General features: G+C 40.6%; 1 protein-coding gene across 4 annotated transcripts in view; it reads left to right on the top strand.

The window, feature by feature from the left end:
• LOC139635015 (ELKS/Rab6-interacting/CAST family member 1-like) overlaps positions 1-14,112 on the top strand; it is a 118,614-nt gene that overhangs the window by 32,150 nt on the left and 72,352 nt on the right. For 2 of the 4 annotated variants that reach the window (XR_011694115.1, XM_071501905.1), the window contains 8 exons: positions 416-571; positions 1,454-1,546; positions 3,237-3,404; positions 3,494-3,661; positions 7,291-7,428; positions 9,200-9,340; positions 11,526-11,666; positions 13,770-13,963. Coding sequence is in view for 2 of the 4 variants with exons in the window: in XM_071501905.1 (XP_071358006.1) it covers positions 416-571; positions 1,454-1,546; positions 3,237-3,404; positions 3,494-3,661; positions 7,291-7,428; positions 9,200-9,340; positions 11,526-11,666; positions 13,770-13,963 (1,199 nt within the window). In the remaining 2 variants the exon portion in view is untranslated. The remainder of the gene's footprint in view (positions 1-415; positions 572-1,453; positions 1,547-3,236; positions 3,405-3,493; positions 3,662-7,290; positions 7,429-9,199; positions 9,341-11,525; positions 11,667-13,769; positions 13,964-14,112) is intronic. The other 2 variants (XR_011694116.1, XM_071501906.1) reach the window with 1 other exon arrangement.

The following is a 14,112-nucleotide window of genomic DNA, read 5'->3' as shown; positions in this document are numbered from 1 at the left end:
TTATCCGTATTAACAGGAAATGGGTAGTTTGGTTTAAGAAGTCTGATGGATCAAATCTGGCAAATTACAGGCTGAACCAGAGAGATTTAAAGGAGCACGATGTTCACGTTAGTTCAGTTGTTGTTCATTGTCACCTACCTCTAGCTGTTCATGAATCACTAAGCCAGTTAGCATATTGCTATTACTGAAGATCATGGCTGTACATTCTGCTAGTTAATCATTATTAGCTTTGCTTATATTTAGTATAATTTATCACTCTGTTACTCTGCACTCTGGTTGAATTTGACTGATGTTCCAGCTCTGCTCATCATTCAGAAATACTGAAGAAATGTACTGAATTTTTTATTACATATATGGCCCATGTAGAGTCAATCACACCTTGCCTCTTAAGTTGAGCTTGTTGATGTCCTGCCAGGATGCAAAGATCAGCTCGCTGGAGCGGGGCATGAGAGAGCTGGAGGAGGAGGTGAACATGCTGAAGTCCAACGGAGCCCTGAGCAGCGAGGAGAGGGAGGAGGAGATCAAACAGATGGAGGTCTACAGATCCCACTCCAAGTTCATGAAGAATAAGGTGATGGATGCATACACACACACACACACGCACATGCATACATATTTGCTTGTCTCATAATTTTTTCTCTTTGTGTTTTAAAAGATTGTTGGAATTTCTAGCTCACTGGAAAAATAACTTGACTTCTTTCCCCCACCATCAACGGATACAGCTTTAGTGTCAAGACCACAAAGTGTTACCATGGGTTCCACACTCATTATAACAAACCAGTATCTCTGTCGTGGGGAGATGAGCATGTTTGGAAATTCAGTTGATTTTTTTTCTCTGGTAGCTTCTTTTGCTTGTTAGAGCTGAAATGTATTTGTTTTTGTGTCAGCTGGTTTTTGTATCTCACATGGTGAAAAGGAGTCATTTACACCTCCTCCTCACCTTTTCTTTTGTCGATTTCATCATTGTTAGCTGCATTCTTAAAATGCTCCGAAGACCAGGGGCAGCTGTCTTCCAGTCCTGAATCAACAGCTTTAACAACTACAAACCTTCATGTGATTTGTTAGTTAAGAGAAACTAATGAACCAAGATGTATGCAACTATGACTACACTGTGAAACAATATCGTCAAGAGAGTATTCTGATTACTATAGTATCAATATCCTAGATTTTGAGTTTTGGTAGATTATTTTTTGGTACATTAAAGACCTTTTTTAGGTCAGGCACATATCAGTTAACAACCTTTAAGAGGAAGAACCTAAGGCTTTTAATGTGTGAACTTGCTCATGGTCTTGGTAACTATAGGTGGGTGTGATGCAGGGTAGGATATACAACAGGTGGTTTTCCTGTATTATTTCCGCATGTGAGGTGCTTGGTTATGCTGTGCGTGGTCAGTGGTCAGCGACTGTGGCAGCTGATTTGTTGTGGTCACGGTGACGCCCTCCTCTCCTGGCAGGTTGAGCAGCTGAAGGAAGAGCTAACTCTCAGCCAATCAGAGAAGGAGGAGCTAAAGCAACGAGCCAATGAGCTTCAGCGGGAGGTGTCTGCAGTAAGAGACACACCTCTGTGTCTGTTTGCTTTTCCTTTCTCTCTTTCTTGATCTCTTTCTTGCTCTCTCTCTGTCCCAGGTTGACTGGCTAATGGCTGCTGCTGCTTGAGTAGATTCCCAGTAGAATCCCAGTAGTGCGACTGTGTTGTTCAGACGGCAGCAAGTATAACTCTCAAATGTCATTCATACTAAGCAGCTGAAAACAAGATCTGTTAATCTTACAACTGGCAACTATGGATGGCAACATGGGAATTTTATTCATCTCATTAGTTCGCCACAAGATATGATCACTTTATTTTCATCACTGTCAATCAAGTATTCCTCATTTATCAACACCCAGTAAAGACAGTAATCCAACTATTTAATGTCATCTGTACCACCTTTAACTGGACAACTGCGATAAATGCTCGTCACAATATCACAGTTAACCTTTGTGTTTAGATTCTGGTTTTATGTTCTGTTCAAGTAGTGGAATCTAGAGAAACCTGAAGTTTTTATTTCCCATTCTGTTGGTGATGAATGGCTTTTGACAGTCATAGTTGTTTCTAGCAGTCTGAACTGTACAATTATCGACTTCAAGCTAAGAATCCAGCTGTGCTGTGCTATAGTGTGCATATCTCTAACCTGCTTGTTTTTCTCCTTGCATGAGGTTTCTCTCGGCCAGTGGCTGGGATCAGTTTGCTGAGGTTTTTATAGGATTGAATTTTCCGTGTGGTTTGGATCCATTCTGTTTTTTATGTCACATTCAATTCACTCATGAAATTCATTCACATTCACCCCATGAAACACTAAGTGAACTTAATTGTGTCTCCCCTAGAAATGAAACAGTTTTTTTACTTTATTATTAATTTTTTAATGAGCTTGGGCTCATTGAAAGAATTGACCCCAACCCTCTGGTACAAATACACAGCTGAGAAGCAGAGAGCAAAAGAGTTTGATACTGGCCTGACTTCCATGTGTGTTTAACCTTTCTTTGTTTTCCAGGATAGAAATTAGAAAAAAAAAGGCTATTTTTTTCTTTAAAAAAAAAAAAAAAGTCCTAGATGTGTCTAGATTTTATTTAATCAAACCCTCAGCTTTCTGTGTATAAACAGACACAGTGCCCCTTATAGAAGGCCACTCACACACTGTGTATACTGTAATTAATACTAGTGTAAAACTACACTGTTCTTTCTTGGTTTTTTTTTATTTGATTTGAATTTAGTTGGTCAATGACATCATGTTCTCCCCTCTTTGAAGAACGATCGGGCTGTAAATATATAAAACCATACAAATGTGAATGAGAGTGTTAATAAAACTATCTGCCATGCTGAATAAATATCATTATCCCTCTGAATAAAGTTCACAAAGTTGTAAAGCAAAAATAAATCAAGACATTATAAATCAAATTTTGCTCTTTAAACTGTACCAGTTAGTTCTGTGCACAGCTCATTATTGCACTTCTTATTTTACAGTTGGTCTTCTACAATGGAAATATGAATAATGGCTGAAACCTTAACACGCACCACAGAATGAGTGCTCACTTAGTAAAGCTTAGTAAAGCCCTTAGTAAAGTAAAGCTTACTTAGTTAGGTGTATTTTAATACATTTTAATAGATGTAAGCAAGCAATCCTCTCTAGTGGACACTCTAACTGGTCTCTCGTCTTTCTGTCTCTCCCTCTCTCTTCATGTCGTGTGTGTGTTCCTCAGATGGAGCAGGCGAAGCAGGACCTGAGTCGTAAGGACAGTGAGCTGTTGGCTCTCAGGACCAAACTGGACACTCTGAACAATCAGTTCTCTGACAGTAAACAACACGTGGATGTACTCAAAGAGTCACTCACTGCCAAGGAACAGAGAGCCGCCATACTGCAGACTGAGGTATGTCGCCTTGGTGCTACATTATGTGGGAATATTTATTTCCACTGACGTTTACATGTTTACGTGTGTGTGTGTGTGTGTGCGCACAGGTGGATGCCTTGCGTCTGCGACTTGAAGAAAAGGAATCTCTTCTCTCTAAAAAGAGTCAGCAGATATCAGAGCTGACAGAGGAGAAGAGCACTCAGCAAGGAGAGATCACCGACCTCAAAGACATGCTGGACGTCAAAGAACGCAAAGTTAATGTGCTGCAGAAGAAGGTAAGAAAACACTGCGGAGGAACACAGGTGGAAAAAATGCAAGGTTGAAATAAAAGTGAAATGTTTGGAGGTAAAACGGTCATCGCTGTTTCCTGATTGCAGCATTTTAGCTTCTGTAGGTCAAACTATGTTTGTTTTCTGTTGCTGTTCAAGCTGCCTACTAGTATTTCTTTTTCATTTAAACAAACCAGTGTCACTGCTGCTGAAATCATCAAAATCATCCCCTCATGTTCAGGTGATGTTGCTGACTAGTTTCCCCACTGAAGTATTTAAAGCTATTTAATTAGACAGACTTCAAAAGCTATACTATATATTGAAACTGATTGAATAGAAATATTGGCAGCAAGAGTCTAAAATAGTTTCTGTTTAGATGCAGCTGTTGTGTGAATAGTTATTTAATGAATAATATTTTGGAAGAATGAATGATAAGACACATGGAGACACATTTACTTAACTCAGTGTCCCATCTTTGCTCACGCTGAGATGTGATGTTGTCATGTAACGCTACAACCACTAGATGGGGCTGTAAGACAGGGTGTAGATTAGGGGCTGAAGCAGACAGACACTCAGGAAGACAGACAGGTGAGCAGGCAGACAGACGGACACATCACGCACAGGTACGGTGGGTACACAGGAAACCAGACTAACAGGTGTTTTCTGCATTATTTGCCCATTTTTCAATATGTAGTTTTGTGCGTGAGTAGCTCTGTGGTGACGCTGTCAGGTAGATGGATGAGTCAGAGTGACCCCCCGTCTTTGCTGTCTTCTATACACACACACACACACACACACACGCACACAATTCACTGTCATCCTGACAAGCGTTACACAGGTGAAGAGCTTTCAAAGAAACTCACAGAGGGAGGGAAACTATAATAACACATACAGTGCGGTACTGTAGTGGCTTTGAATGGATGGGTGGATTGAGACTAAGGAAGAACTCGAGCAATAATTTAGAGGGTAACAAAACAATCCAGTATATATTCCAGCCTTCTGTGTCTCTTGCCTTAAAACATCAACCTTCATTTTTTTCTCTCTCCATCCCTCCATCTCTCCTCATCCCTCCAGTTGTCCCTTTTAGACAAAAAAACATGTAGAAATGGAGAGTGTGGGGAGATAATTGATAGAGACAATCAAGCAGACAGACATAAAGCAAGAAAGGGAGGGGGAGGAGAGAGACAGAGTGTGTTTGAAATCAGATGCATACTAATGAGCTCCTCTTGTTCAATAAATGATGACCTCTGCCATCTTCAAATAGAATACAGTCCGGTGTCTGAGAGGGAGACAGAGATGCTGCTGACTCCTCCTTTATCTAATCTGTACTTATCATTTCCTCATTTCTCTTCTTGCACGTTGAAAAACTAAAAATATCATCTTTTTTTGTTTGCAATTTGTCCACCTCTTCCCACTTTCATCTTTCCCTCTTCATGGTTTTATCTGTCACTCTTTGTTAGCAGTGAAGGAAATTACCTGAGTGCTTAGACAATTAATGGCCCATCATCCCCTTCTCTTTGTTGCTGGATGTAATTTTCTGTTTCATGTGAGGAACATCATGACATAAATGAAGAGGGGTGCCAGCCAGTTATTGTTTTGTTAACGTATTCCAGGTCATTAACGCAGACGATTTTGGAACTAAAATAGGACAAGACACATGCAGTGAGTGTATGATTTTGTATATATATATGTGTGTGTGTGTGTGTGTGTGCGTGTGCGTGCCAGGCATCCAGCAGTTGTCAGTTTCAGGAAGTGCAGACGGGATCAAAGAGTCTCGCTGCCTCTCAATGTCAAGTGTGTGTTCGTGTGTGTGTGTGAGAGAGAGGAGAAGGTGTCAGTCAAGCTGTCAGGTCAACAGTTGATTAATGAGGCGCTGGAAATGTTTTACTGTATGAACACACACACTCACAATCTCCGTGGCACTGTAAATGTGTGTGTCTCACCTGCAGTGGAGTCAGAGGTTACATACCAATCTGATTTAAAAAAAATTTTTTTTTTTGGTGACAGGTTGTCAATCGCTTGGTTTCCTTTCTCTTTGGCAAAAAGAAAGGATAGAGAGACAGAAAGGGAGGGAGACTGAATGTTTGCGAATTTTACCACCCAAGTTCACTCATCATCCGTCTGTTTTCCTGAATTTGTTATTTCTGTGCCGTTCAACCTTTTGTTCCATCTATCTTTTAATGAAGACCACAAAGTTGACACAACCTTATCTTTGTCTGTGATCTCTCTCACTCTCTCTCTCTCCCTCTGACACACATGTGCACACTCATTGTGGGCTCGGGGGAAAGAGTGAGTCCTTCAGTTATTTCTGCTGATTTTGTGTTTTAATTGAAAATTAATCTGCTACCAAATCACTGTGAGAGGAAACAGGAGGAGGGATAGAGAACGGCAGAAAGAAGAGGAGGTGGAGAGTGTGTGTTTGGAGTAGGGGGTTAAAGGCAGCAAAGCACAGGGAGAAAGTTTATATTTGACAGCGCAGCGCCTCTCAGCCTTTTTCTTGTGTTGAAAATCTCCAGATAGAATCACATTAGACCCCTTTTACAAGAATTTGTCGGTTGTGTTTGCTTTTGAATCAGTTTGAGAGGAAACAGGAGAGAAACAGGAATGTGGGAAATCTGGACCATGATGCTAATGATAAAAACCTTTATGTGTTGTTGTGCTTTGTTATCCTCAGTAATCTTTAAATATATGTCTTATCGTTAGTGTGCACAGTTATTAACTGTCAGATAAACTCTACGCAGTGTATTCATATGTAATGAGTACTAAGCAGCAAAGTTGCAGGAAAAATAATCAAAAGGGCCTCAGTGATTATGACTTTTAGACTAACGCTTACAATTATTTTGATAAACATATAAAAGAGATGTATCGGATTATGAGATTTGTTTCATTTGTTTATTTATTTTAAATTAATTCTGACAGTTAATTTGATGGAGAAACACCAAATAAATTATACTTTTTTTTTTTATATGTAATTTTGTTGCAGTTACAAGTAGACCTTGGCTGACAAAATGAACGCACCTGTGTGATTTTAGTTAATCACAGAAATACCTGTATCAGCTGATAAGTAACAAGAAGTTGCAGTTGCAATGTTCAGTATAGTTCAATGTTAATTTTAGTTAATTGTTTTGTGTCTTAGCGGCTGTGGTTTCATTTTATTTGGGACCTCGCGGCATGTTCCCTGCTTCCTTTTGCTTTGACAAATATCCGACTGTGTATAGCCGAAGCACTGCCACACTTCTGACGTTGTTTTCAAATGTGTCACATGTGATAGAGACAGATGGTATGACTTGGCCAGTCAGCACAGCCATCTCGTAGACAATCATTCTGTAGGTTTGTGAACAGAAACTGGAGCCACATTATTATGGTAGAGAAAGTACAGTTGGTACAATGGTAAAATGTCACAGGATCTCTAGGATTCACTTGGAAAACAGATTGTGGGCAATGACGATATAAAACTGTCAGATGGGCCACCCAATATGTGCTGTTCATACTCTAGTCACAAGCAGTTGCCCCACTGGACTCCTCCGTGCTTTATTTTGAGTTATAGAATCCACAGACTTGCCAACAGAACATCTGTATCTTTGGTAAATAGGTGACTAATGCATCTACACGTCTCTCTCCTTTTCTCTCTGCAGATAGAGAACCTCCAGGATCAGCTGAGGGATAAAGAGAAACAGCTGAGCGGTCTGAAAGACAGAGTCAAGTCTTTACAGACAGACACCTCTAACACCGACACAGCACTGGGAACACTGGAGGAGGCTCTGGCTGAGAAGGTACATACACACACACACACACACACACACACGTGTTGCTGGTCAAACTCGGGTCAACTCCCGAGCAAGGTTACATTAATAAAACCACTATGAGCAAAACTGCCGACCACCCACACAATGATCAAATGACTCTGGATGAATGGAAATGAACCAATAATCACATTGGCTGTTTCATTATTAAACCATTCACAGCCTGTGTTCATAAAAGATCATAATCCATCCAACACGCAGCCACATGGTGTAAACAGACTGGAACAGAACAAATAGCCGTGCCATCTATCGTTGTTTGGGTCTAAACATTCAGGGGCCATAGTCATGAAATGGTCCTGAACCACCTGACCCAGCAGCTGCCTGCTGTATGATTCTCCAGGCTGCTTTAAGTGAGGACTTGACCCTGATTCTGGGAAACGGACCAGTGACATTTAGACCAGCAGACCGCTTTCAAGTGTTTGATGAGATATTTTTGTGCTGTTATGCGCGATTATGTTACCGACTTGATCTCCTTTGCACTTGCGCGCACACACACAGGAAACAGGGCTATTAACTGTCCAGTGACTAATATTCAGGGTGTCGGCTGGATGTGTGAGTGTTGGCAGGACGATGAAGCCGATGACTCCTGCTTCACTCAGATGACTTTCACAAGCTTTTCATTTTCATTGTTTTGGATATCTGTCTTTCTTCCTTTCTTTTTTTTTATCTCTCCATACTTCTCTTGTTTTCTTTATTTTTGTTACTTCTTTTCTCTCACACGCACATTGCTTTCCATTCTGAGTGTTATGTTTCATAGCAGAGTAGAAATATTATATTGACTTAGTGTTTTTATTTTGTGTTGTGCTTCAATTTTTATGCAGAATTTCCTCTTTGTGTTTCATGCCACTAAAAGGGTATTGTTTTATTTTATATTTCATTATTGCATACAGTTTTAATAACCCATACTCCAGTGAATATTTGTGTTCTTTAAAATATTAACATCATGATTTTGCAAGTGCGTCTTTATATTGTCTTATGACAGAAAAAAACAAAACCAAATCAGAATTTGTTTGCTGTTATTCAAGTAGACGTTCTATTGTAGGTCACACACTAATTCACATACAAGCAGAGTTTTTGTGTGTCTATACTTATGAGGACTGTCAGTGACATACTGTAATGTTCTCCCCAACCACAGACACTAATCTTAAATCACATCTACATGTCTCACTTAAACCTTAAAGCCTAATTAAATGTCCTCACCTCCCAAAAATGTCCACAAAACTGAAATCCATCCTCACAAAGACAGAAGTACAAGAACTCCCACAGAACAGCCAGGACGCACTCTCGGGGCTCTCTGCGCTGCTTTTGTGTGCGTGAACTTTTGTACTTTTTCTTGAACTGGCCGCTGTGTTGTTCTATAGCTGGAGAGCTTCTATAGTGTTTTAGTGGTTGTGAATTTTACATCTTGCGCCAGAACGTATTACGTGTCTAAAATCACTGTTGGCTGTTAGATCCTGTCAAAGCTGCCATGTACATAAAGTTTAATGCGACTGTTATTGGTATAGAAACTTGATATAGAGTGACTGTGAATGACTGTTGGAGTGTATGAGGTGATTTTATTCTCTGTCTGCTTCTCTCTTTCCATCACTCCTTCTCCCTTGCCTACCTTTTTTCTCTCCTATTCTTTCTTTCTTTTGACTCTTTCTCTTTTTATCCTTCTAACCTCCATCCGTCCTTCATCCTCTCCTCCTCCTCCTCCTCCTCCTCCTCCTCCTCGTCCTCCTCGTCTTTCCCTGTGTAGGAGCGAATCATTGAGCGCTTGAAGGAGCAGCGAGAGAGGGAGGAGAGAGAGAAGGGAGAGGAGATGGAGTCCAGCAAGAAGGAGCTGAAGGAGTTGAGGGAGAAAGTTTCCCAACTGCAGGCTGACCTGGCTGACCGTGAGGTAGAAGTTACACACAGACACAGACACACAGAGACACAGACACACACACACACACACACACACACTCATCCATATCTGTGCTATAATTCAGAAGAAACACTCTCTCTCCTCTACCTCTCTGTGTCCCTGTCAAGGAAACGTGATTGATCTATCACTGTAGAACAGACCTCGAATCCTCCCGCGGTCCGCTCGCTGAAGGACAACAACGATAAAACTGTCACGTTTCCTTGACAACAATATGCAAAACTCACAACCAATGGAAACAGTGATGGGTGCTGAAGTCTTCTTGCTGTGACCCCTGTGATTCGTACAACACAGCACAGCAGAGGCAGAGAGACAGAGACAGAGAATGACTAAACATTTTCAGACACTGTCGTCTCTTTATTCACCACGGCACAGTACAGGAGAGGAGAGTTACAATTAACCACTCCAGGGAAAGCAACATTTAGCAATACATTGTTCTATGTATTCAACAATTTCAACACACTGTCCCTTTTGGAGGTATGACCAGGAGTAAGCCCACTGTTTAGTTTAATGCTTTTTCTGCATTCTATTACAGAAGAACTACTGAAGAGGGAACTGATAATCATGTAGAAGAAATAAGTTCATTTTCAATCATAAAATTATAAAAATTATCAAATTATTGGCATTGTCATGCTTAGTTTACTTACATTACAATTGTCACAAAATATCCATTACCTGACAATAGCTACAGCAATCGGTGACGTGAAAAGAAGTTCAACTGACCAATCAGCCCATAGGCCAGTGTCTTTTTTTTATCCCCAGGTCGTGTCCTTCAGACCTGCATCGGATCAAACTGGTTCAAATTCACATTTTACCTTTACTGAGAATTAGATGAGAAGATCAATACCTCAGCAAAAATATGAAGCTACAGCCAAGTGGCTCCCATAAAATCACAAATTGATGTTTTACATTTTGATTTTGTATGTTGTAAACAGACAGAGGATTAGAGGTGGATATTTTCCTTAAACTGTGAAATGTTTTCCCCTGTTTTCAGTCTCCATGCTAAGCTCAGCTAACCACCTGCTGGCCCGAGCTTCATATTTAGTGTAAACACATGACACTGGTATCAATCTTCTTATCTAACTCTTAGCTAAAGAGCAAATAGGCAAGCCCCCCCCCCTCCCCGAAGAAAAAAAAACTGGAATTGTTCATTTAGATGCTGTACTAGTGAAAAGTCCTTTTTGTCTTTTCTGATTGCTCAGCTAATTTTTGTTATTGTGGGGTCATAAACCCTGTTACACACCCATTATATAATTTCAAAAATACATGGGAAAAGTACAAGCATTGAAGACACGCATTCCTCTCTACACTGCTAAACACAGATGTGGGGTTAGTCTGACAACAGCATTATATATGTGTACCTAAATATAATCAGAGTAAGCAGCAAGGTTTCTCTGACCAAAGCCCAGTCAAACATGATGATCCGCAGTCTGGAGTTGGTATTGTCAGTCAAGGGTAAAATTACACGTCTGGGTGTCTGTCCTTCTGGTCCCGCTGGTTTCTGTTTCACTGCCCCTACCAAAAGAGGAAAAGACCAGAAAAGAAAGGGAGTGAGAGACTTCACGGATGGAGGGATCGAGCTGGAAGAGTGAGAAAAGAGACAGGTCATGGGAAACAGTTCTAAAGAACAAGGGACAGAGTCGGTATCCTAAATGCGTAGGAAGACCTTAAAGGATAATTCCCGAAAATTACAACTTTGATTTTATTTATAATTCCGATCAGCAATAAAAACATTATTTCTGAGATTGATTAGGTATTCAGTGACACTGGAAAAAGAAAAGAAGCCCCAACTGGACAAGAAACACAAGTTGGCCAAACTTACTTGGATGAGAAAGAGAACAGTAAAACTACAACTCAAACTGTCATTGTAAACAACATTGCACAGTACTTGCTTTAGTTGTGCTCACACACAATTTTACTGTACAATGGTGGATTATTACCAACATTTCCAATGTAATATCTTTTGTTTTTATGTTAAAACAAAGTGGTTAAGAATATTACTTTCATGAATCTAATGCTATCATAACCGGAAGAAAATAAGATCAAAAATAATAATGGGGTTTAGTAACAACAGTATTTCAATCCAGTGTTGAGTAGTGAGACGGTGGGGTGTCCATTTCCTTCATTGGCTCTCTCCGTTGTGCTTTTTTTCCTCCTGCAGACATTGGTGTTGGACCTGAAGGAGAAGGCTTCCTCTCTGGCTTCCTCGACTCTGAAGAAGGACAACAGGCTGAAGAGTCTGGAGATCAGCCTGGAGCAGAAGAGGGAGGAGTGTGTCAAACTGGACAACCAGCTCAAGAAGGTTAGCTGAAAAGCAGTCTTGGGCAACATTTGGATCAGAACAAGTTGCCATGATGGGTAGACAAGTTTGAATTGATGGTGAAGAGAGTACGGTACATACAGTACATACAGTACAGGCAGAAACACAACTGAACAGAGGTGGAGGGTTTCAAACCAAAGAACCTCTCGTCTCTTTCTTCCCTTCTTTGTTTTCCCTTAACTGTTTTCCAAGAGAGATGTCTGGCTGTGTGTGTGTGTGTGTGTGTGTGTGTGTGTGTGTGTGTGTGTGTGTGTGTGTGTGTGTGTGTGTGTTTTCATATCACATATTCTCTCCCACACAGCAGCCCATAAAATGGTGTGTGTGTGACGGCTTGCTGACAGCCTTACAGTCATTTTCACAGAGTGGAGAAGACAGCACCACCACCACACCCTGAAAGTGTATGTAGTTCTGTGTGTGTGTGTGTATATGTAGGTCTGCATAAATGTGTGTGTGTGTGTGTGTGTGTGTATGAGTATGTGACAGAGAGAGAAAGAGAGTGAGAATGTGTATGAGGTTGTCAGTGAATCGCTGGTGTTTCTCTCATTTCATTTGACTTCATTACTGAGTCTCTTTCTGTTACCATGGATGGAAAAAAGACAGAGAACGTGTGTCTGTGTGCAAATTGATTGAGATTCTGCATGTGACATAGTGTGTGATGTTTCTTCTTTCCTTTCTTATTTGTCTTTCTCTCTCCCCTTCTCTTCTCCTCCACCCAGATCTTCTTATAATATCGTCAGACACCCAAACATTTCCTGTCCACATAAAGACCTGCAAAAACTCTTGTGCACTTCCAAAACTAATAGGGTTTATGTATTGTGGGACCGAGGCGTGTGCGCACACACACACACACACACACACACACACACACACACACACACACACACACACACACAAAGTCAATCTGTCCCAAGAGCAACATTTGCTTCTGGGAAACACACACAGCTGTTCTAACCTCTAAGCTGGTTATAACTCTTTTTTGGTCTTTGTTTTATTTCATTTCTTTCTTTCTCCCGTTTTCGGTGTCTTCTGCATCGCTGAGGAGAAACAAGGAACTCAGTTTACCTCTCCTTTTCCTTTACTCACATTTTTGTGCTCATTCGAATCTTGTATAAATCCAATGTGGGTTTCAGTGTGTTTGTGTGTGTGTGTGTGTGTGTGTGTGTGTGTGTGTGTGTGTGTGTGTGTGTGTTATTTGGTCAAAGTATGTTATTAATAAGCATTTTACTTTGGCTCATTGACGTACACACACACACACACACACACACACACACACACACACACACACACACAAACACACACACACACATTGGTCCAATGTCTTGATTTACGACCAGAAACCTTTAGAAATAATTACCAAATGTTAGCATGCTAATACGCTACACTAAGACACTCATATGCTAAGCATTACCAGCTGAACATGCCTGCACCATTCATTACCTGTTAGCAATGTTAATGTTGTCATTGTGAGCCTGTTAGCATCCTGATCAGCCTCACGGAGGGAGCGTGGCTGTAGACTCTTCATCTTGTTTACTGAGAAATGGGCCTATCATTGTGTTTTTTTGTTAAAATTATTTTATCAATATTCAAACTGATTGATACATGTATTTTAGACAAACAAAGGAGCTGTAAATGTATTGTACATGATTCATTGCAATCTTGCATGTTTCATGAGTACTCTTTGTTTGTGTAGTCAGGCTTGGTATTGCACCCCTAAATGAATGTGTGATTTTGAAACTGATGAGTCCACATTATGTTAAAGAGTCTCCAATTCAAATATGGTGCACAGTCTACCTGAACTGCTGAATGTAATATCTCTAAAGTAAAGGTTTGGGATATAAAAGTTTACAAATCTTGTGTCTACGAATATAATTTTATTAAGCAAAGAGCAACTATAGACCAATTCTACCCTTAAGCAATCTGAAAAAGACGTGTCACTTTCATCAAATCCATCCATCGTATCCTCGACACACATGTTGTTATTGGCACATCCTTTTTAGTGTGAACTTATCCTTTCCATCAAATGGTGGTCACCTCATTTTGAAAGCTAATGCTTGGTTTATTTTTAATAATTAATTTCTGTTCCAGGCTCAGAGTGCAGCGGCAGAGTCCCAGGCCAGCACTGAACTCTCCGAACGCATCTCCTGCCTGGAACAGGAAGTGACCCGGCACAGAGAGGATGCTGGGAAGGCCCAGTCCGAGGTGGAACGGCTGCTGGAGATCCTGAGGGAGATGGAGAATGAAAAGAACGACAAGGAGAAAAAGATCCACGAACTGGAGAGGTGAGAGGGATGAAGAATTAGAGAGGAAAAATCCTTAAATGCTGAGCTTCTGAAATGTTCCTGCGTCTCTGTCCTTCCTCTGTTAACCTAAGTCAATAGAAAACAACCAAGACTGTCTAAAGTTATCATTTGTTATAAGAATAGGCTCC

Source organism: Trachinotus anak, unplaced genomic scaffold, assembly GCF_046630095.1.
Source record: "Trachinotus anak isolate AG129_WGS33_773 ecotype Australia unplaced genomic scaffold, CSIRO_AGI_Tana_v1 ptg000018l, whole genome shotgun sequence".
Lineage (NCBI taxonomy): Eukaryota > Metazoa > Chordata > Actinopteri > Carangiformes > Carangidae > Trachinotus > Trachinotus anak.
The sequence above is the reverse complement of the archived record's forward strand: the minus strand, read 5'-3'. Positions and strand labels throughout refer to the sequence as shown.